General features: G+C 39.7%; 1 protein-coding gene across 8 annotated transcripts in view; it reads right to left on the bottom strand.

Moving 5' to 3' along the window:
* Positions 1–23,259, bottom strand: part of LOC137325201 (receptor-type tyrosine-protein phosphatase F-like) — a 521,369-nt gene that overhangs the window by 83,602 nt on the left and 414,508 nt on the right. For 5 of the 8 annotated variants that reach the window (XM_067990027.1, XM_067990026.1, XM_067990028.1 and 2 more), the window contains 3 exons: positions 22,274–22,386; positions 6,116–6,148; positions 2,285–2,382 (listed from right to left, as the gene is read on the bottom strand). In XM_067990027.1, coding sequence (XP_067846128.1) covers positions 2,285–2,382; positions 6,116–6,148; positions 22,274–22,386 — 244 coding nt within the window. The remainder of the gene's footprint in view (positions 1–2,284; positions 2,383–6,115; positions 6,149–22,273; positions 22,387–23,259) is intronic. The other 3 variants (XM_067990031.1, XM_067990032.1, XM_067990033.1) reach the window with 1 other exon arrangement.

The raw sequence follows: 23,259 nt of genomic DNA, 5'->3' as shown, positions 1-23,259 counted from the left end.
CATCCAATTTAAAATTCTCATCCTTGTACTTATATACTTACATAGCCATGCTCCTCTTTATCTCTACAACCTCTACCAGCCCTACAAATCCCCAAGAATTTTCCAATCCTCTAAATCTGGCCTCTTGTACACCTATCTTCACCTCACTATTGGCAGACTTCAGCCATCTAGTCCCCATGCACTGGAATCCCCTCCTAAGCCCTTCCACCACTGTCTTCCTTTACGACTCTCCTTAAAACCTACTTCTTTCACCTGTCCTAATTTCTCCTTTTTTGGTTCTGCATCAACTTTGCCTGATTACTCCTCTGTGAAGCACCATTACATTTTTCTACATTAAAGGTGCTTTATAAATGCATGTTGTTGTTGTTCTCTTGGCTAAAATTTATCCCTCAACCAACACCATTAAAAACAGGTTATCTGGTTACTTATCTCATTGCTGTTTGTGGGACTTTGCTGTGTGCAAATTGGTTACCACGCTTGCAACAGTGAAGACACTTCAAAAGGTACTTAACTGGTTGTGAAGTGCTTTGGATGTCCTGAGGACCTGAAAGGCACTATATAAATGCTTTCCTTTGAGGGGTTTTCTCTGGAGGCAATAATATGAACTATGCCAGAGAGCAAGGTTGTAACTTTTTGGTTGCTAAAGGATTGAGCAGCTGGAAAAAACCTACCCTCAGAAAATAATATTGTGACTTAGGAACAACTGTGTATGTACAATTATTTTCATGTTGTTCTAATATAATAGAATCTGCCCTCCACTTTAACAAAGCATATTCCACAGCAGCAGGAATCAAATTCCTCCAAGGCCTTGCCCCTCCTTATCTCTGTAACCTCCTCCAGCCCTAACCCTTCAAGAACTCTAACTTCCTTCCCCTCTGGCCTCTTACGCACCCCAACTCCCTTTGCCCCACCATTGGTGGCCATGATGTATGGGGCCGAAGCGCTGGAATTTCCTCCCTAAACCTCTCCACCTCTCTCTCCTTAAAACCTACCTCTGACCAAGCTTTTAGTCACCCTTCCTAATATCTCCTTCTTTGTTCGGTGTTAATTCTTGTTTGATCCGGTGACAATTTTTGTCCTGTGAAGCACTTTGGGATGTTTTTCTACTTTAAAGGCACTAGATAAATGCAAGTTGTTGTTGTTGTTATTCCTGATATACACGCTGCAGCTACTGATGAATTCCCAAATGCCAAAACACGAGTGGAGTGAAATGAAAGCAGTACTTGTTCAGCCAATAGGATTCCTGCAATTTAATCATTTATCTACTATAGTATGTTGTACAGTTAAGAGATTTGATTGCAAAGAGCCCAGATAACTAGTTTGAGATTAAATAATTCCTTAACGAACGGCAGCCCACTTAATACTTACAACATATTATAGTAGATAAATTATTGTACCCCAGGAATCCTATTGGCTGAACAAGTACTAATTGCTGTTTATACTTTAGAACTGTTACAACAAAAAAAACTGCACTACAAACACAAATATGGAATAGCATTAAACTTGTATATACTGTACTAATTTTATAAAGGATCGCATATAGCTACTAAAGTTCTACAAAGTAGTGACACATCTCAGGTTTAGTTGTGTTAATTCTGTCCTGGTTTCTCTCTTCTACCCCCATATCAGGAATTTCAGCAATTTTAATGAAATGATTGCTTTTCAGCACAATGACTCAATCCAAGATGTTCCATTTCAAATTGATAGCAAGCTCTAGTGATTGTACCACACAATTCAAATTGTAGTGCCACTGAGTTTTATTTCACAGAGTGTTACAAAGGTAGCCTGTATTTATGTTGAAATAACTATTGCAATTGTGTGGAGATGCCGGTGATGGACTGGGGTTGACAATTGTAAACAATTTTACAACACCAAGTTATAGTCCAGCAATTCAAATAAAATTGCTGGACTATAACTTGGTATTGCAATTGTGGCACAACCCAAAATCTTTAAAAAAAAAACTTGCCTTTGGAAAAACATAACCAGGGTATAAACAGAATTTGTACATTGAGTCTCTTGAATGTGATATTTTATTTCTCTCACCGGTGCTGGGATTTCTTTCCTTACAGATGCAAGTCTGAGACATATTGTCAAGATAATTAGAGGAAATTCTGTAATGTATCTGATTTGGGAATTCCTGATGTGGAAGATGGGTGCAAAGAAATAAATATGTTCCATTCTTAATACATGATCATTTCCAGCACCTTCACGGACTCAAATATGCTCAAAGTAAAAAGAAAATGATTGTTTGGCTAGATATGTATTATTTTGAGGCTCAACCCACCTCATACTCCTGTGAGAACTTCAAATTATCATTGGCCTTCAATCTTTCAATGTTGTCAGCAAGATCAGTGACGGGGATTGGTGGATGGTCTCTCATGCCTAACCAAATAAGAGTCACAAAGTCAGTGAGGTATACGATTACTGAACATGACAATTTTTAAAACAAATTAAATAAAATGAAATAAGTGTTAAAAGCACATATGCATTATGCATGTAGAAAGGTTATGTGTGACATTACCAAAAACACTGGAGTTACAATATAACATGCGCCAAAATTTGTGGATTTTTTAAAAATATAACTGCATGGTTGAAACTGTTCTCTAGTGAACATGCTCAGATGCAACAGTCACTGATCACATGGCACACAGTTTCTAAGCAGCCCATATGCGGTTACATACAGAAAAGTGATGACCAAGGCAGATTTGAATGAGAAAGACAATAAAGGCTGTTAAAAATGCAGCATTCCCTTTTTCTCATCTACACAGGCTGAGGTTGATAATCTAATCCATAGTGCATGTTTCTGTTTGGAGAGGGAAAGAGAGTAATCAATCTCGCAAGAGTACCCAAAAGAATTCTTACTTCTGACTTTCTCTTTTTCCGAAAGTATTACTCACTCAAGTTGCTGGGGGGGTGGGGGGGGGGGGAACTGGAGGAAGTGGTACATAATTTTTTTCTGCTTTCGCATTCTTTGGTCACTATTGCAATTATTAGGCACACAGGAATTAACACTTCCTCTAGAGTACTCCAAATTCTGCTTTGTCTTTTACATAGTACTCTTTATTAGAAAGACTAATTTGTTTTAAAATGGAAAATATTACTTTCAATGCAACCAAATTGAATTTTGTTGGTCCTTGGGAAGGTAAAAAGACGCAGCAGCTCAAAACAACCCTACCAGTTTGACAATCTTTCCCGTGTAACTTAAATAAAAAAATAAGTCTTTAAAGTATCGAGAATCAGCAGCAATTGATTAGTTATTTAATTTTGTGTTTGTTTATTACAGCTCTAAAAATCCTCAAGGTCACAAACTCATCTACCAGTCAATAATTCTGTCCGTATATGTTTAAATAAAATTTAGAAATTACTCTAGGGAAGGCACACAAAAGTCCTTTACCAGTCACCATACATTAAGGTGAAAAATTAGATTTAAACTTAGATTTGTTATTTTTAAAAATAATTTAGTTAAGTTGCCATTCAATAAAAGGATGGCTGCTGTCATTATACCATTTCCACCCCCCATGCTCATTTTAGCAATCAAAATGACTTGCAATGACATGGTAATGCTGGATTCAGAGTCCACTTTCTGATGTCTGCATAAATCCACACACTAACAATGTTATTGCATAACTACTCTGTTACCCAAATAGACATTACTTTTCCACTGTCCATGAAGAATGGTTGTTGTCATTTTTCACTCAGTTCTGCACCTAAATTTGGGTCCAGCACTTCTACATCATCACACATTATTTTGGAGCGCTGGTGAGACCAGGGTAATGGCTACAACCTGACTGATGCCAATGTGAGAGTCAGGCCCCAAATCATTACAAAATGAAGCATAGTAAAGGTTAAAAAATACCATAAATGTAATTTTTCATCTCAATAGTCGGCAGTTCATAAGTGAAGGCTCACAAACATGATTTTTATGAGCACTCCCTGGAGTACACTACAGAAATGAAAGACAATACGTTAACCTCGAATGGGATTCAGACCAGCTACTCCACAGGAATACAGTACTTCAGTTGCTAGTAAGAGCCAGGGTTCTGAAACTTTAGTTTCTATACAGATGCCGAGATTCAATTTTCAGATGCCTAACTAATACCATCTTCAAAAAGTTGAAGTGGAGGCTAAATTGGTGCAGTAATGTTGTTCTATCTCTAGATGTCTACAGCTTGTCCTGTAAGTACAATATGATTGATCAATCTACAGCATACAAAACTCATCAAACAGCCTTTTTAAAAAAGTTTTTAAAAAGTGTTAAGTTTCTATGTAACAAAAACGCAATAAGAATGTCATTTAATATTCTGATTTTTGCCATCGTATGGTAGGATGCTTTTGCAGTTGCGATTCTCAACATGGTAAATTCCTGATTTTGGTGTAATATCATGATAGGTACTGAACTGAAATTTGATACTACTCTAGTGGATTAGTGAGAGAAATATGAGGGCCATTTGGTTAAAGGTGTTGTGAAACTCTTAATGGACATTTGTAGAATAACATTAAAAAGAGCCTTGGAGCAGGCCATTTGCTAGATCTCATAGCCAAGCACTGGGGGCATTTGGAGCAGAACAAATTAATGATGAGGGGATTGAAAGTTTTTGAGATAAACAAATAAAGTTACAACAACTTTTTATAAAAAGTAAGAAAAACAAGTGATTTATTTTGTGATTTTTGATGACAAGTGCCATCTGATGGCAGAATATCATCACTGCACCAATATTTTGGCATTGAATTCTTTCTATAGCATCTTATAGGAATGTCAACTATCCTGGACCCTTGGTTATTTGCGTGATCTAATTCCTTGAGTAGCCATTTATTGGGCGACACATTTGGCAGAAAATTCAGCTAAATCCCAGACTAATTAGGTACACCAACATTGAAACAGATGGCATGCTTAAACGGATTATATCTTTTAATCAAAAGTTCTTATCTGTCCTCTACTTACATAGTTTAAAGCACACCACTGAGCACTGCTCTGCAATTCTTTAGCCAATGTACACCACTATTGCGAACATTCTATATGGTCATGGGGATCAGGCGGGAAAGTGAAGTTGAGGTTGAAGACCAGCCATGATCTTACTGAATGGCGGAGCAGGCTCGAGGGGCCACATGGCCTACTCCTGCTCCTATTTCTTATGTTCTTCACTGCATTTATTAAAACCATTGGAGATCTACTCTCACCCCCAACTTTATTAGAACTGCATTTGAGCTTAGCAATTTGTACTCGCTCCCTGCAGAAACTCTGGAGGAATACTCAAAGATTAACTGCCAATTCAAAATGAATACTGCCATTGATTGAAAAAACTGATTAATAATTTTACTTTTAAATAAAGAATATGATGTAAAAAGTTTTATTGACAGTATTGCACTAATTATTCCTGTTCGTAACATTTATAAATTAAAGACACTTCTAATGTTGGAACAGTCTATTTAGTGACAGTAGAAGGCAAATTGAATCCACTTTTACATTTTTTAAAGCAATCTTGTTTTAAATCTTGTTTTAAGCAGTCTTAAGAGAAGGATCTCCAGCCAAAAATGCTGTTTTGTGAAGTTGGAAATTCTTTTCTAGGCTCTTGAAATGCTCGCTGCTTGAACAGGATACAGCTTTTATTTAATTATAGGCGTGGAAAAGGGCAAAGAGGTAGAACTTTTTTGTTTTATAATGGTCAGGACCATAAACCCATTGGACCCATGAAGTAAATTAAAATGCTACAGTTTTCTAAAACTCAAAAGGGGTCACTACTATTCCTACGCATTACCGAAAGCCTCTCGTAGCAGAAATTCAGTATTATAGTAGAGGCTCCTGAGGCTTGAGATTTTGACAGCCAGTGTGCCCACCAAAATGTTTTGCAATGCATTTTGTGATAGGGTGGTTTTGAGAACACTGCATACGTTTGGGTTTTTAAAAAAAAATGTGAATATGGTAACTTTGGAAAATATATATATACACATATACCATGGAAATTGAGGCTGTGTAGATAACCAAAGGGGATACTGCTCAATTAGTCAGATTGGAACTGAGATTAGCTTCTTTGAGCAAAAATGACCTTCATGGCACAGCAAGAAGAAATATACAGAAAAAAAAAATGCAGAAAAGACACAGGACAATTAAACTAACTTGAGTTGTTTGGGCAACTGGGGACACTTGGACCTGTGAAGAAAATGGGGCAGAAACATTTTTTTTTAAAAAGGGGGAAAAAAACAAATTAGCTTTTACCAGAGGAAAAGAGACCAGCTTCAGAGTTAAATAGGTGAAGGAACAGTTATATACTCAGGGGTTCAAATAACACTTAAGTATTTCCTCCAGTGAGCAGCTAACTCTGTGACTTAGAATACTTCCATCACATGGATATTGGGAACTGAAGCACCAAGCCTTTCAGAACCGTAGAATATTATCTTTTCAGTTTTTTGAACTAATTGGCTTAAACCTTTTAAAACACTGCCTCATTCAAGTAAAGGGAAAGATAATATATATTCAGTGTTTTTGTATTATTACTTGTCCATGAAGTAGGGAAGTGCACCCTACGGTTAATGTCTTCTAGTCCAATGTAGCACTCCGATCTGACTCCTTATTTGAACCCCTGAGTATAGTTGTTTAGAGAACGTCAATACAAAAAGAAAAACGAAACAAGAAATTGAACAGGAATTAACCTTAATACAGACACTTCTTTGCAGTCCTACTTTGATATTGCATTTCATACAGTTACGTAAAATAAGTCCTGCTTTAGCAAGAAAAATTCCATCCAACGCACAATGTTCACATGAAATCGTAATAAGTGTCACAGGTGATTATTTTGAGTTTTATTGTCTGTTCCCTCCATAAACCCATGCAAGCCGCCGTTCTCTTTGGAGGGGGTGGGACAGTCCAGCTCACATATACCTCTATGGTTATATCAGTGTTGCTGTTTTGTCTAGTGAGCAAGTGTGCTCAGCCGCATATTCAGTCCTAAACAAGTTCAAATTTTGAGAAAAATTGTTTTGAGGTCAAGTTATTAAGCATCAAACTGGTTACTGGGGCCATTCTGCAGGTTGATCAGTGAAATGGAATCCCACTCAGCTGGAAGTATAGAGGGGAACAACCATATTCCAAGATACTGCTTTCAAGTTAATAAGTTAGTCATTATCATATGATGCTTTAGTTGATCAATGCCCCTGATGCACTAACTAGTATTTTGTTTTAAATGTGAAATTTAAGACTAATATTCAAATGGAGCCAGATTGGTCTGGAAATCATTTTGACCCCATTCTTTTTGAAAACATTTTCCAAATTTCTGCTTAGCCCATGCTGGTATAACCCTGTGTTTTATTTAGCACTGCTGTGGTGTTTTCCCACCAGCCTCTGACAGAGTGTCCCCTTTAGGCGTCTACTCAGCTCCCTTCTATTGTTTCCTCATCTTCCAGAGCTGCCCAACCCTCTATTGTTATAGTATGTAGTAGTATCTAGACAGTTAGTGAATTTTCTAAATCTTTTACCACCATCAATGAAGCAATCATACAAGTTGAAACACTTGATTCATGCACTATTAAATTGTCTACCATGCTTCCAGAAAGTAGTGATAATGTTCAGATTCATCGCTTGATAAACAGCAATTTGGTGACAACCAAAGCATTTATTTACCAGCTGTTCACACTAGAACTTTGGGACAGTTAAAATGAAAGATCCAGATTGGTGGGGAAATAATACTGTAACTTTAATTTGAACACTGAAACGTGATAATTACACAGCGTTATGCTAATTTTAACTCGTATCTTGCTTATTTGTTACTCTCACTGCACGTTGCTAATTTCACCTGTTATCTCTCTCATTTGCAAGACTATTATGCCTGATTGCCAATTATGCAGTCTTTCAGACAGTTGAGATATTTCTTTTAATTATCATCCTGCGGTTTCATGTCTCGATGAAAAAAAATTACTAATAACCAACGCAAAAGTTCAGCAGATGAGAATGGCTCCATGTCACAACGCAAACCTGATGAGATAAAGGAGACAACTTCCCCACCCTTGTACCATTCAAGTAACCTTCTTTATTACACATCTTAGAACTGAATGCCTCCACTGAAGAGGTAAGTCTGTCAGAGCATTCTCTTTTTACCTCCAGGATTTTGACACAAAACTAGTTTGGAGGTGACTGACTCATTTTACTCATTTCACCATAGGGACCACATTTTGAATCCATTCCAGACAAAAGGTATGAAGTTTGCTTCTCTGTAGTGGGAAGACTTTAAAAATGATATGTTGTTCTTATAATGGCTCCTCTACTACTCAATTTGTCTACAACTTTTTTTTAAAAACTGACTTGCAACGAACAATGGCAGTGACGGGAATGGCTCTGCTCTTTCACTCATTTACAGTAACTGGTTTAAATTTACTCTCCCTATCAACTTCTGACTACATCAATTCAATCTTTGATTTTACTTTATCCTTATTTTAGTTCATCCTTTTCATTTTCCCCCATGCTCTTTTTATGTTCAGATATATTTCCTTTATTTGTAGAACTGTGAAAATGTAATCAGTTCAAGTTGTTTCAAATATTAGCTCATTATGCAATCAAAATTATAAGCCAGAACATTGGAAGGTTTTAAAAAAAAATATGGGCAAAATTATTCAACTGCTATAAACTTCCTGTAAGAGTTTAGCTGTCTGACCAAGTATAGGTTGGCAAAATAGAGGGTGCTGGTGCTTTAATGCAGTGGCAAGATATAAATTTGGGCCAGTAGAATTAGTTGCAGTGTCAGATTGTTCCCCACAGGTAGGAGAGGAAATTTGTAAGGCAGTTGTGTGCACAGTACAGATCTGTGTTGGTTTATTTACCTCCCCAACATCTTACTGCAGCTGCTGCAGTGTCCAAATATTTCTCAAATACATTACTCCTTTCCTAATAATGCTACCTCTGAAACCAACAATGCACAATAAGAGGCTGGTACATTCCCCACCCTATTCTACTGATGGAAAAATTGCTAAGCTCCTGAACTGCATGTTGACAGAGTGCTAATAGACATAAAGGTTTCTCTTGACAACTTAATCAGACCATGAAAGGTATCTGTGTTAACTTGGCAAAATGCCATATGAGGGGGAAAAATACAAGGAAAATATTTTTTTAAAAAGCTGTGACCTCTGACCCATTTTCCATTACTTAGACTATCAAGAAACTGTTTTGCAGACATGACTTGTTTGAACTGAATATTAGATATTACAATGTGTGGTCAACTGTAAAGTATCATAAATATCCCCTTAAGCACCTTCCATTCCAAACTAAGTAAATATCAATGTTGAAGATAAGCAATGTGGATCTAAAATAAATTAAAAGCAGCTATTTAGCGGGAGAAAAGCAGTGAATGAACATTCAGTTATCTGTACTGTGAAGAGATAGTATGGGTGACTCATTTTTTGGTGGGAAAATATATTCGGTGACCATGCCTAAAACAACAAATATTAAAACAATTCCACCAAATGAATGAACATAGGAACTAAACTGCAGTAAAGGATAGGAACTTTTCTAACCCAGAACATTTTCATACAATAAGTTCAGACTGGCATGGGTCCGCTTTGTCCAATTTAGAGACCATTTCACAAACAGTCAAAACCAGACAGGTAGCTGTTTAACTTATCAGTCCACTGTAAATTTTACTATCAAATTCAAAAGCCCTCAAAACTAACGTCCTATCTGAGCATTTCCAATACCCAATTTAAAGTGAAAGTTTAATCTGGTATGTGCTGACTGGTGCAAAATGATTCTAAATAATGTGCTTATACCAGCATAAAAGTCACACTGTGGTGGGCAGTTTTTTTTTTGAGTATGAGTGCACAGGTGACACACTTGAAAATGATTTCTCAAATTCAAACAAGCATTTCTTCATGCTCACCTCCATGGTAAACGATTCTAACTCCATGATGATTCCATCATTATTGCTTTGATTTCAGATTAAAATACATTTTTACATGAGTATCACTTTTATTATAATCAGATGTATTAGCTGACAAGAGAAACTATCTTAAGGAATTAGACCATATGAAAAAAGTATAGATACAAACAAGTGCACTGCATAATTCCAGTACACCCAGTGCAGAGACCGGGAGTGCAAACGTGTAGGAAGTTTACAAATGTGTTGAAAGCAAATAGGGCAATTCCACTGAAGTCAGGATTACAAATTTGAATTTTGAAATCAGATTAGTTTGGGCTCCAAGGGTTCATTTATCCAGACTCATGTAATAAGTCCCCAGCACAAATTATGATTAAAATGGTAATCTCACATAAAGGGAACTAGGATGAAAATGGAAGGGTGCACTACTTCACTAGAAATGTGGAAATATTCCAATAATTCTTCAGTTGTTTTCATCAATACACAGGTGCACAAAGAAGACTTGATATCCCAACTTCAAAGTCTTTGGTAAACAACTTTTACAGGAAAAAGAAATAGCTGTCTGCCAAGTCAGACAGTGCAAGAAAAACTTCTTATAAGATGTTTTGACTACAAAAAGCTTTTGTCTGAGGTCCTCTGTTGCTTTCAATTCCACCGCTCTGAAATCAAAGGAATTTAAGACTCGACATTTCATTTGTTTGAGCAAGCACCGAGATTTTCTGTAAAGCATGTCCATTGTAAAACACAGCTCACGGTCACTGTGAAACAGTTGGATTTGTTCTCAGTACAGTAAGTATTAATGAGTGCCACACATACTGCACAGTCCTTTGAGAAGAGTTTAACCATAGTGTGTTAACACTTTGAGTGCCATGGTGCAGGACATTTGCTCCCTGACAATGTGCTCAGCAGCCAATCTTGAATTTTGAGTAAAATATTAGATATTATTGTGGAACAAGGTGGCCATTGAACATAGGTCCATGTTTCTCTGATTTACACTATATATTCACCAGATTGAGCACTTGGATGTAGACCCCCATATGATAATAATGTGATCCATGACGACTGCACTGTTTGTAACCACAACTCCTAATACAGTGAGCTCCTGATCTCAGATGCGACATCAGGAGGTGCTAAGCAGAGACAATGCACTCTTCTACAGGCAGGGAGAGAAATCTTGTATCGAGTCATCTGGGTCACTCTCTGCTGTCAGTTCAAGAGTTCCATTGGGAGAGACCAGGAAATCAGGTCACTTGGCTGCTTTCAGCCAGAGAATGATGTGTGACCCAAATATACATAATGAGAACTGAAAAATTTAAAATAAAGAAAAAATACTTTTAAAGTTCCTGCAAGTGATTAGGGACTGAATTGCCTTGTTATGTAACAAATCAATTTAATCTATGTAGGTGTGATATTTAGGCAGTTGTAGGAATCAAATACACATGGTAAACATAACGTAGAGGTCTTAAGACTTCAAATTATCAGTTGAGATATTTGTTGGGACAAGAATGTTGAATTAGAACCTTAAGTGAACCAGACATGACAACCTTCTCCTAGTGTACAAATTCTTTAAACTGGAATCCTATTATTTATCCAAAGTGCCTGGATTTCACTGTTTCATACCTACCCTAAAAGGATTTTTTTGTTTAATTATACAACACATCCTCTTAGATGCAATGGCTTGCAGTCATTTATTACATAACCCAGAAGTAATGCTGGTGTTACATGATCTCAGGTCACAGCCATCATTAGAATTAAAAAGTGCATACTATTAGGATTATTACATTAAATGAACATTAAACTCAGGAGCACAAGGATACAGGAATATAATTTGTCTTGGGACATTTGCCTTTGTGGTTTTAAATTAAATCTTTTACAATTCTTTAATAGCCTACCATTCCTGGTTGCTCTTCATTCCTCTGATCCGAAGAGATGTGAAAAGCCCAGTTTTGAGTGAGTGAGTGAATGAGGTAGTTTCAGAGTGATGTGAGAACAAATATCTTCCTTTGTGTAGGTTTAGAACATGAATGGCCGATAAGTATTTTAATATTCTATGTCATCTCTGATAATAGCAGGTTATCCTCCTATCAACACATTGCACTGTTGTCAATTACAAGTACTAATACATCACTGTGAAGTTTCAATAACTTTCAATAATTAAGTCACTCAGATCGATAGGGGTCAGACCAATCCAGTTTGGACTTGAATTTCCCATTAGAAATACCACAAAACCAAGATTTCCTGCTTCACTAATAATTCACCCCCGCTCCTGCAAAAAGGGTGAGTCACTTTATATTTCTATATGGCAGGAAATGTGCTGAGGTTGTCTTATTACATATATTTATTCATACAGTTCATACATTCATTTGTACAGATTCTCAGTTTATGAGTGCCTTGTCCCATATGAAGATCAGCACATTAACTAAGGGTGTTAGAGTTCAAATTTATTTCATATAATTTTAGTCTCTGTGCAAAGATTGATATAATTAGATAATTAAATAATTTATAAGTGCACAAATTAGCTCTCAGGAACTAAGCACTTGCACATTATGATTCAATATGACTGAATTTCACATTCAGTTTGAGGAAGAGAAGAGTAAGTCTAAGACGAGTGTTTTAAACTTAAATAAGGGCAATTATGAGGGCAAGAAGACAGAGCTGACTAAAGTAAACTGGGAAATTAAGTTAAGGGATAGGTCAGTAAATGTCTGGCACTGCATCTCTAATGAGATATTTCATAACACTCAGCAAAGATACATTCCAGTGAGAAAGAAAGACTCTAAGGGAAGGACGGAACATCCGTGGCTAAGGAAGTTAAAGATAGTATCAAATTGAAAGAAAAAGCATACAATTCCGCGGAGATTAGTGGCAGGTCAGAAGATTGGACGGAATATAAAAAACAGCAAAGAATGACTAAAAGAATAATAAGGAGGGAGAAATTAGAATACGAGAGAAAGCTAGCTAGAAATATAAAAACTGATGTAAAAGATGCAGTGTAAAAGGAGAGCCCCGAGAGCGGGAAGAGTCCGAGAGGTGAGTGCAGTGTAAAAGGAGAGTCCGAGAGCGGGAAGAGAGTCTGAGTGATGAGCGCAGTGTAAAAGGAGAGTCCGAAAGGTGAGCCTAATATAAAAGGAGAGTCTGAGAGTGGGAAGAGAGTCTGAGAGGTGAGTGCAGTGTAAAAGGAGAGTCCGAAAGGTGAGCCTAACATAAAAGGAGAGTCCGAGAGCGGGAAGAGAGTCTGAGAGGTGAACGCAGTGTAAATCTAAGGCAAGTCATGGCAGTAGAGCTTGCACCCGTGATATGCTCCTCCTGCAATATGTGGGAAGTCATGGACACTACAGGTGTCCCAGGCGACCAAGTGTGCAGGAAGCGTGTCCACCTGAGGCTACTGACTAACCGTATTTCGGAGCTGGAGCTGTGGGTGGATTCACTGTGGAGCATCCGCGATGCTGAGATTATCATGGATAGTACGTTCAGTGAGGTGGTCACACCGCAGGTAAAGATTACGCAGGCAAAAAGGAAATGGGTGACCGCCAGGCAGTGTAAAAGGACTAGGCAGGTAGAGCAGGAGTCCCCTGGGGCCATCTCTCTCTCAAACAGATATACCGCTTTGGATACTGTTGGGGGAGATGGCTTATCAGGGGAAAGCAGCAAGAGCCAAATTCGTGGCACCACGGGTGGCTCTGCTGCACAGGAGGGGAGGAATAAGAGTGGCAGGGCTATAGTGATAGGGGATTCAATTGTAAGGGGAACAGATAGGCGTTTCTGCGGCTGCAAACGTGACTTCAGGATGGTATGTTGCCTCCCTGGTGCGAGAGTCAAGGATGTCACGGAGCGGCTGCAGGGCATTCTGGAGGGGGAGGGTGAACAGCTAGTAGTCGTGGTCCACATTGGTACCAACGACATAGGTAAAAAAAAGGGATGAGGTCCTGCAAGGTGAATTTAAGGAGTTAGGAGATAAATTAAAAAGCAGGACCTCAAAAGTAGTGATCTCAGGATTACTACCAGTGCCATGTGCTGGTGAGTATAGGAACAGGAGAATAGACCAGATGAATGCGTGGCTGCAGGGATGGTGTTGGAGGGAGGGATTTAGATTCCTGGGACATTGGGACCGGTTCTGGGGAAGGTAGGACCTGTACAAGTGGGATGGGTTACACCTGAGCAGAACCGGGACTGATGTCCTAGCAGGGGTGTCTGCTAGTGCTGTTGGGGAAGGTTCAAACTAGAATAGCAGGGGGATGGGAACCTGAGCGGGGAGACAGAGGAGGGGGAAACAAGGATAGAAACAAAAGACAGAAAGGGAAGAAGCAATAGTGGAAGGCAGAGAAAACAAGGGCGAAAAACAAATAGGGCTATAATGAAAAATAAAACTAAGATGACTAGCAATCTTAAAAAGACAAGTCTAAAGGCATTGTGTCTTAATGCGCGGAGCATTCGCAATAAGCTAGATGAATTAACAATGCAGATAGATAGTAACGGGTATGATATAGTTGCGATTACGGAGACATGGCTGCAGGGTGACCAAGGATGGGAACTGAACATCCAGGGGTATTCAATATTTAGGAAGGACAGGCAAAAAGGGAAAGGAGGTGGGGTAGCGTTGTTAGTAAAGGAGGAAATCAATGCAATAGTGAGGAAGGATACTGGCTCGGAAAATCACGATGTGGAATCTGTATGGGTGGAGCTAAGAAACATCAAGGGGCAGAAAACGTTGGTGGGGGTTGTCTATAGGCCCCCAAACAGTAGTGGAGATGTAGGGGAGGGCATTAAACAGGAAATTAGAGACGCGCGCAAGAAGGGTACAACTATAATCATGGGTGACTTTAATCTACATATAGATTGGTCAAACCAAATTAGCAATAATACTGTGGGGGAGGAATTCCTGGAGTGTGTACGTGATGGTTTTCTAGACCAATATGTTGCGGAACCAACTAGAGAACAGGCGATCCTAGACTGGGTATTGTGCAATGAGAAAGGATTAATTAACAATCTTGTTGTGCGGGATCCCTCAGAGAAGAGTGACCATGACATGATAGAATTCCTCATTAAGATGGAGAGTGAAGTCATTGAATCAGAAACTAAGGTCCTGAATCTAAATAAAGGAAATTATGAAAGTATGAGGCGCGAGTTGGCCATGATAGATTGGGGAACTTTACTGGAAGTGATGAAGGTGGATAGGCAATGGATAATATTTAAAAAACGTGTGTAGGAATTACAACAATTATTCATTTCTGTCTGGTGCAAAAATAAAACAGGAAAGGTGGCTTAACCTGGCTTAACCGTGGTTTACAAAAGAAATTAGGGATCGTATTAGATCCAAAGAGGAGACATATAAAATTGCCAGAAAAAGCGGCAAGCCTGAAGATTGGGAGCAGTTTAGAATTCAGCAAAGGAGGACAAAGAGATTGATTAAGAGGGGAAAAAGAGATTTTGAGAGCAAACTAGCAGGGAACATAAAAACTGACTAAAAGCTTCTATAAATATGTCAAGAGAAAAAGATTAGTGAAGACAAATGTCAGAAATGGGGGAAATTATAATGGGGAACAAAGAAATGGCAGAACCATTAAACACATACTTTGGTTCTGTCTTCACAAAGGAGGACACAAATAACCTCCCAGAAATGTTAGGGAACCAAGGGTCTAGTCAGAGGGAGGAACTGAAGGAAACCAGTATTGGTAAAAAAAAATAGTGCTAGGGAAATTAATGGGGTTAAAGGCTGACAAATCCCCAGGGCCTGATGATCGACATCCCAGAGTACTAAAAGAAGTGGCCCTGGAAATAGTGGATTCATTGGTGATCATCTTCCAAAATTCTATAGACTCTGGAACAGTTCCACAGATTGGAGGGTGGCAAATGTAACCCCACTATTTAAAAAAGGAGGGAGAGAAAAAACAGGGAATTACAGACCAGTTAGCCTAACATCAGTAGTGGGCAAAATGCTAGAGTCTGTTATAAAAGATGTGATAACAGAACACTTGGAAGGCATTAACGGAATTGGACAAAATCAGCATGGGTTTACGAAAGGGAAACCATGCTTAACAAATTTACTGGAGTTTTTTTTTGAGGACGTAACTAGTAGAATAGTGGATGTGGTGTATTTGGATTTTCAGAAGGCTTTTGATAAGGTCCCACACAAGAGATTAGTGTGCAAAATTAAAGCACATGGGATTGGGGGGAATATATTGGCATGGTTTGAGAATTGGTTGACAGGCAGGAAACAGAGAGTAGGAATAAATGGGTCTTTTTCTGGGTGGCAGGCAGTGACTAGTGGGGTAGTGCAGGGAACAGTGCTTGGGCCCCAGCTATTCACAATACATATCAATGATTTGGATGAGGGAACTAAATGTAACATTTCCAAGTTTGCAGACGACACAAAGCTGGGGTGGAATGTGAGCTGTGAGGAGGATGCAAAGAGGTTCCAATGTGATTTAGACAAGTTGGATGAGTGGGCAAGAACATGGCAGATGCAGTATAACGTGGATAAATGTGAGGTTATCCACTTTGGTTGTAAAAACAGAAAGGCAGATTATTATCTGAATGGTGATAGATTTGGAAAAGGGGAGGTGCAACGAGACCTGGGTGTCCTTGTATACCAGTCGCTGAAAGCAGTTAGGAAGGTGAATGGTATGTTGGCCTTCATTGCAAGAGGACTTGAGTTCAGGAGTCTTACTGAAGTTGTACCACATCTGGAGTATTGTATGCAGCTTTGGTCTCCTTATCTAAGGAAGGATGTCCTTGCCATGGAAGGAGTGCAACGAAGGTTTACCAGACTGTTTCCTGGGATGGCAGGATTGACGAATAAGGAGAGATTGGGTCGACGAGGCCTATATTCACTAGAGTTTAGAAGAATGAGAGGTGATCTCATCGAAACATATAACATTCTAACAGGACTAGACAGACTAGATGCAGGGAGGATGTTCCCGATGGGTGGAGAGTCCAGAACCAGGGGTCACAGTCTCAGGATATGGGGTATGCCATTTAGAACCGAGAGGAGGAGAAATTTCTTCACTCAGAGGGTGGTGAACCTGTGGAATTCCCTACCACAGAAGGCAGTGGAGGCCAAGTCATTAGATGTATTCAAGAAGGAGATAGATCTATTTCTTAATGCTAAAGGGTTCAAGGGATATGGGGAAAAAGCAGGAACAGACTACTGAGTTAGATGATCAGCCATGATCATTTTGAATGGCGGAACAGGCCCGAAGGGCCGAATGGCCTACTCTTGCACCTATTTTTTATGTTTCAGATAGTAAGAGGTTCTACAGGTATTTAAAAAGGAAAAGAGTAAGTAAAGTGAACGTTGGTCCTCTCAAGTGAGCCTGGGGAATTAATAATGGAGAATAAGGAAATGGCGGATGAATTGAACAGATATTTTGCATCCGTCTTCACTGTAGAGGATACAAATAACATGCCAGAAATAATTGTGAATCAAGAGGTGAAAGGGAGGGAGGAACTTCGAATATTTACAATCACCAGGGAAAGGGTTCTGAAAAAAATTAGAACTAAAATCTGACAAGTCCCTGGGTCTTAAAACAAGTGGCTGCAGAGATAGTAGATGCATTGGTATTAATTTTCCAAAATTCTCTCGATTCTGGAAGGGTCCCATCAGATTGGAAAATAGTGAATGTAACTCCTCCATTCAAGAAAGGAGGGAGACAGAAAGCAGGAAACTGCAGGCCAGTTAGCTTAACATCTGTCATAGGGAAAATGCAAGAATCTATTATTAAGGAGATTATAGCAGGGCACTTCGAAAATCTCAATGCAATCAGGCAGCGTCAACACGGCTTTGTGAAAGGGAAGTTGTGTTTGACTAATTTATTAGAGTTCTTTGAGGAAATAACAAGTAACGTGGATAAAGGGGATCCTGCGGAGTAGTATACTTGGATTTCGAGAAAGCTTTTGACAAGGTGCCATATCAAAGGCTACTACACAAAATAAGAGCTCATGGTGTAGGGGGTAACATATTAGCATGGATAAAGGATTGGTGAGCTAACAGGAAACAGAGAGTAGGCATAAATGGGTCATTTTCAGGTTGGCAAGATGTAACGAGTGGAGTGCCACTAGGATCAGTGCTTGGGCCTCAACTGTTTACAATCTATATCAATGACTTGGATGAAGGGAACAAATGGAACTAGCCTTGCCTCTAGCCAAACTGTTCCAGTACAGCTACAACACTGGCATCTACCCGACAAGGTGGAAAATTGCCCAGGTATGTCCTGTCCACAAAAATCAGGACAAATCCAATCCGGCCAATTACCGCCCCATCAGTCTACTCTCAATCATCAGCAAAGGGATGGAAGGTGTCGTCGACTGTGCTATCTAGCGGCATTTACTCACCAATAACCTGCTCACCGATGCTCAGTTTGGGTTCCGCCAGGACCACTCAGCTCCAGACCTCATTGCAGCCTTGGTCCAAACATGGACAAAAGAGCTGAATTCCAGAGGTGAGGTGAGAGTGACTGCCCTTGACATCAAGGCAGCATTTGACCGAGTGTGGCACCAAGGAGCCCTAGTAAAATTGAAGTCAATGGAAATCAGGGGGAAAACTTTCCAGTGGTTGGAGTCGTACCAAGCACAAAGGAAGATGGTAGTGGTAGTTGGAGGCCAATCATCTCAGCCCCAGGACACTGCTGCAGGAGTTCCTCAGGGCAATGTCCTGGGCCCAACCATCTTCAGCTGCTTCATCAATGACCTTCCCTCCATCATAAGGTCAGAAATGGGGATGTTCGCTGATGATTGCACAGTGTTCAGTTCCATTCGCAACCCCTCAGATAATGAAGCAGTCCGTGCTTACATGCAGCAAGACCTGGACAACATCCAGGCTTGGGCTGCTAAGTGGCAAATAACATTCATGCCAGACAAGTGCCAGGCAATGACCATCTCCAACAAGAATCTAACCACCTCCCCATGACATTCAACGGCATTCCCATCGCTGAATCCCCCACCATCAACATCCTGGGGGTCACCATTGAGAAAAACTTAACTGGACCAGCCACATAAATACTGTAGCTATAAGAGCAGGTCAGAGGTTGGGTATTCTGTGGGGAGTGACTCACCTCCTGACTCCCCAAAGCCTTTCCACCATCTACAAGGCACAAGTCAGGAGTGTGATGGAATACTCTCCACTTGTCTGGACGAGTGCAGCTCCAACAACACTCAAGAAGCTCGACACCATCCAGGACAAAGCAGCCCACTTGACTGGCACCCCATCCACCACCCTAAGCATTCACTCCGTCCACCACCAGTGCACAGTGGCTGCAGTGTGCACCATCCACAGGATGCACTGCAGCAACTCACCAAGGCTTCTTTGATAGCACCTCCCAAACCCACAACCTCTATCATCTAGAAGGACAAGGGCAGCAGGCGCATGGGAACAACACCACCTGCACGTTCCCCTCCAAGTCAAACACCATTCCGACTTGGAAATATATCGCTGTTCCTTCATCGTCGCAAGGTCAAAATCCTGGAACTCCCTACCTAACAGCACTGTGGGGGACCCTTCACCACATGGACTGCAGCGGTTGAAGAAGGCGGATCACCACCACCTTCTCAAGGGCAATTGGGGTTTGCCAGCGACGCCCACATCCCCTGAACAAAAAAAATGTATGGTTGCTAAATTTGCTGATGACACAAAGGTAGGTAGGAAAGTAAGTTATGAAGAGAACATAAAGAGACTGCAAAGGGATATAGAAAGGTTAAGTGAGTTTGCAAAAATTTGGCAGATGGAGAACAATGTGGGAAAATGTGAACTTGTCCACTTTGACGGGAGGAATAGTAAAACAGTATATTATTTAAATGGAGAGAGATTGCAGAACTCTGAGGTACAGAGGGATCTGGGTATCCTAGTACATGAATCACAAAAAGTTAGTATGCAGGTACAGCAAGTGATTGGGAAGGCAAATGGAATGTTGTCATTTATTGAAAGGGGAATGGAATATAAAAGTAGAGATGTTTTGCTACAGTTGTACAGGGCATTGGTGAGACCACATCTAGAATACTGTGTGCAGTTTTGGTCTCCTTATTTAAGAAAGGACATAATTGCTTTTGAGGTGGTTCAGAGAAGGTTCACTCGACTGATTCCTGGGATGAGGGGGTTATCTTATGAGGACAGGTTGGACAAGTTGGGCCTGTATACATTGGAGTTTAGAAGAATGAGAGGTGATCTTATTGAAACATATAAGATCCTGAGGGGACTTGAAGGGGTAGATGCTGAGAGGATGTTTCCCCTTATGGGAGAGACTACAACTTGCGGCCACAGTTTAAAAATAAGGGGTCTCCCATTTAAGACGGAGGTGAGGAGAAATTTTTTCTCTCAGAGGGTTGTGAGTCTGTGGAACTCCCTTCCCCAGAGAGTGGTGGAGGCAGGGTCATTGAATATTTTTAAGGTTGAGTTAGATAGATTCCTGATTAACAAGGGAGTCAAAGGTTATCGTAGGTAGACGGGAAAGTAGGGTTGAGATAACAATCAGATCAGCCATGATCTTATCAAATGACAGAGCAGGCTCGAGGGGCCGAATGGTCTACTCCTGCTCTTAACTTGTATGTTTGTATTATCATGAGTTACGGTTGTTTTTCGGAGGGAGGTGTGCAGCGGTGTTCCCCAGGAGTAGGTACTAGGACCACTACTTTTCTTGATATATATTCATGACTTTGACTTGGGTGTCGAGGGCACAATTTCAAAATTTGCAGGACACAAAACCTGGAAGTGTAGTGAACAGTGAGAAGGATAGTGATCGACTTCAAGACAGGCTGGTGGCATGGGCGGACACGTGGCAGATGAAATTCAATGCAGAAAAATGCAAGGTGATACATGTCGGTAGGAAGAATGAGGAGAGGCAATATAAACTAAAGGGCACAATTCTAAAAGGGGTAGAGGAACAGAGAGATCTGGGGGTACATGTACAGAAATCTTGAAGGAGGCAGGACAGGTTGAGAAAGCGGTTAAAAAAGCATACGGGACCCTGGGCTTTACAAATAAAGGCATAGAGTACAAAAGCAAGGAAGTTATGATGAACCTGTATAGAACAGTGGTTCAGCCACAACTGGAGTATTGTGTCCAGTTCTGGGCACTGCACTTTAGCAAAGATGTGAAGGCTTAGAGAGGGTGCAGAAGAGATTTACTAGAATGATTCCAGGGATGAGGGATTTTAGTTATGTGGATAGACTGGAGAAGCTGGGGTTGTTCTCCATGGATCAGAGAAGGTTGACAGGAGATTTGATAGAGGTATTCAAAATCATGAAGGGTCTAGACAGAGTAGATAGAGAGAAACTGTTCCCATTGGCAGAACGGTCAAGAACCAAAGGACATAGATTTAAGGTGATTGGCAAAAGAACCAAAGGTGACATGAGGAAAACCATTTTTACACAGCGAGTGGTTAGGATCTGGAATGCACTGCCCGAGGGGGTGGTGGAGGCAGATTCAATCATGGCTTTCAAAAGGCAACTGGATAAGTACTTGAAAGGAAAAAATTTGTAGGGCTACAAGGATAGGGCGGAGAGTGGGACTAGCTGGATTGCTCTTGCATAGAGCTGGCACGGACTCGATGGGCCAAATGGCAACCTTCCGTTTCTGTAACCTTTCTATGTTTCTATGTGCTATAATGGAAGAAGTTTGAAGTTTTATATACGGGTTTGGAATGGACTTATCCATTAGGAAAACTAAATTTATTTTTAAATAGACAATTCTATAATCAATTCATTTTTGAAACTATTCTGGAAAATGGGATCATTCAGAAGACCTATACTTTGATATTGTTTATGTAAGATTTGTTAAACCTAGGGCAGAATTTTGTTACGTTATCAGTATCATCTGATTTGGATTGGATTGATGGGGTTCACACAGATCTTTAGGAACAAGGATGTTCCACATGTCATCAGAAAATAAGGAATGAGAAAAGACCATTGCTCCATCTATTTATCTCCTCTGTAATCCGGACAACTACATATATTCTCTCTCTGCAGCTACTATGATTTTGTAGCCTTCCGATCCCTTGGCTGATTTTTCTCTTCCTTAGCCCAGAGGTATCAAGACAAATTGTACTATCTGAACTGCTGCTTTGGTTGCGATCAGTTTCTGTCTGTATGGTTCAGTACCACACTCCATTAAACCATTTAGCTACGAGAGATTTTTTTGGCTTTTTTCAGAAAATGCAATTGAATTTTGGAGATGAACATAAAAATATAAATTCACCACTGTCAGTTGAAATAAAATATTCCATTAAGTAGGGGAATTAGAAAGGCAAACGAACAAAACTGAAACCTTTTAATGTGACCCTAGAATGGCGGAAACCAATTTTACATGGATTTAACTTAGTAACAAAAATAGCAAAGAATCATTCAATTTGGATTTTTCATAGTTTGTTCTGATTAGCTAATCAGAAATCCAACAGTGATTTCTTTGAGTTTCAAACTCGAATGTTTACCTGGAGTTTGGTAGTTTAGTCGCCTCATTTCCACAGGGTCTGAAGAGTGTGCCAGCAATGGGTCTTTTCCACCAGGAACGTCGTCTTTGGCAGATGGAGAGCTTGCTCTTTTCCTGAACCAACCACATGACATTATCTAATGATAGAATTGTACTAATTTCCACAAAGTATTATTTACTTACAATGTTGTAATCTACCTATAGAAAGCAGATTGTTGATTCATAGTTAAATACTGCGTTTCTGCTCAACCATGCATGAATTCTCTTAGAAAACTTCCCTTTGGTCAAAGTAGCGGATACTGAATAATCCCTAGTCCAGTACATTGTACACCACACATCTAGAGGTTCAAAGACAGAATACTGCCCTTTTACAATACCAGCAGCATATGTGAAAGTGCTATAAAAACAGCAGTACCATGGCAAACCACCTGTATTATTCCTTTTAAGGCATTTGTATTTCAGTTAGAAAAACATCTTTTGTAATTAAACACATATGTAAATTAGCTGTAATTAGAAATCATTAATATGTGTCATCCTACTTGAAATACTATTATATATTTCATTATTCATAAACAAGGCATACATTAATGTACACAGTTTGACCACCATATCAACACTTTCCCCCTTTAACTTTTACATGTCAACCAGTTACACATGCAAAGCAAATTTGTAAATTTTAAAAACAAAGACCCGTGAAAGCTGGAAACCAGAAATAATAACAGAAAACACTGGAATTTCACAGCAGACATGTTTTGGATGGAGACCCTTCATCAGAAGGTTTTATGGATGGAGAGGGTCGATGAGGGTAGTGCAGTCGATGTGTATATCAACTTTCAAAAGGTGTTTGATAAAGTTTAATAATAGACATGTTAGCAAAATTGAAGCCCATAGGATTAAAGGGGCAGTGGCTACAAAATTGGCTAAGGGACAGAAAGCAGAGATTAATGGCGAACAGTTGTTTTTCAAACTGGAGCGAAGTGTGCAGTG

Source organism: Heptranchias perlo, chromosome 9 (assembly GCF_035084215.1).
Source record: "Heptranchias perlo isolate sHepPer1 chromosome 9, sHepPer1.hap1, whole genome shotgun sequence".
Taxonomy (NCBI): Eukaryota; Metazoa; Chordata; class Chondrichthyes; order Hexanchiformes; family Hexanchidae; genus Heptranchias; species Heptranchias perlo.
Note: the sequence above shows the minus strand (reverse complement) of the source record. Positions and strands in the feature narration are given on the sequence as shown.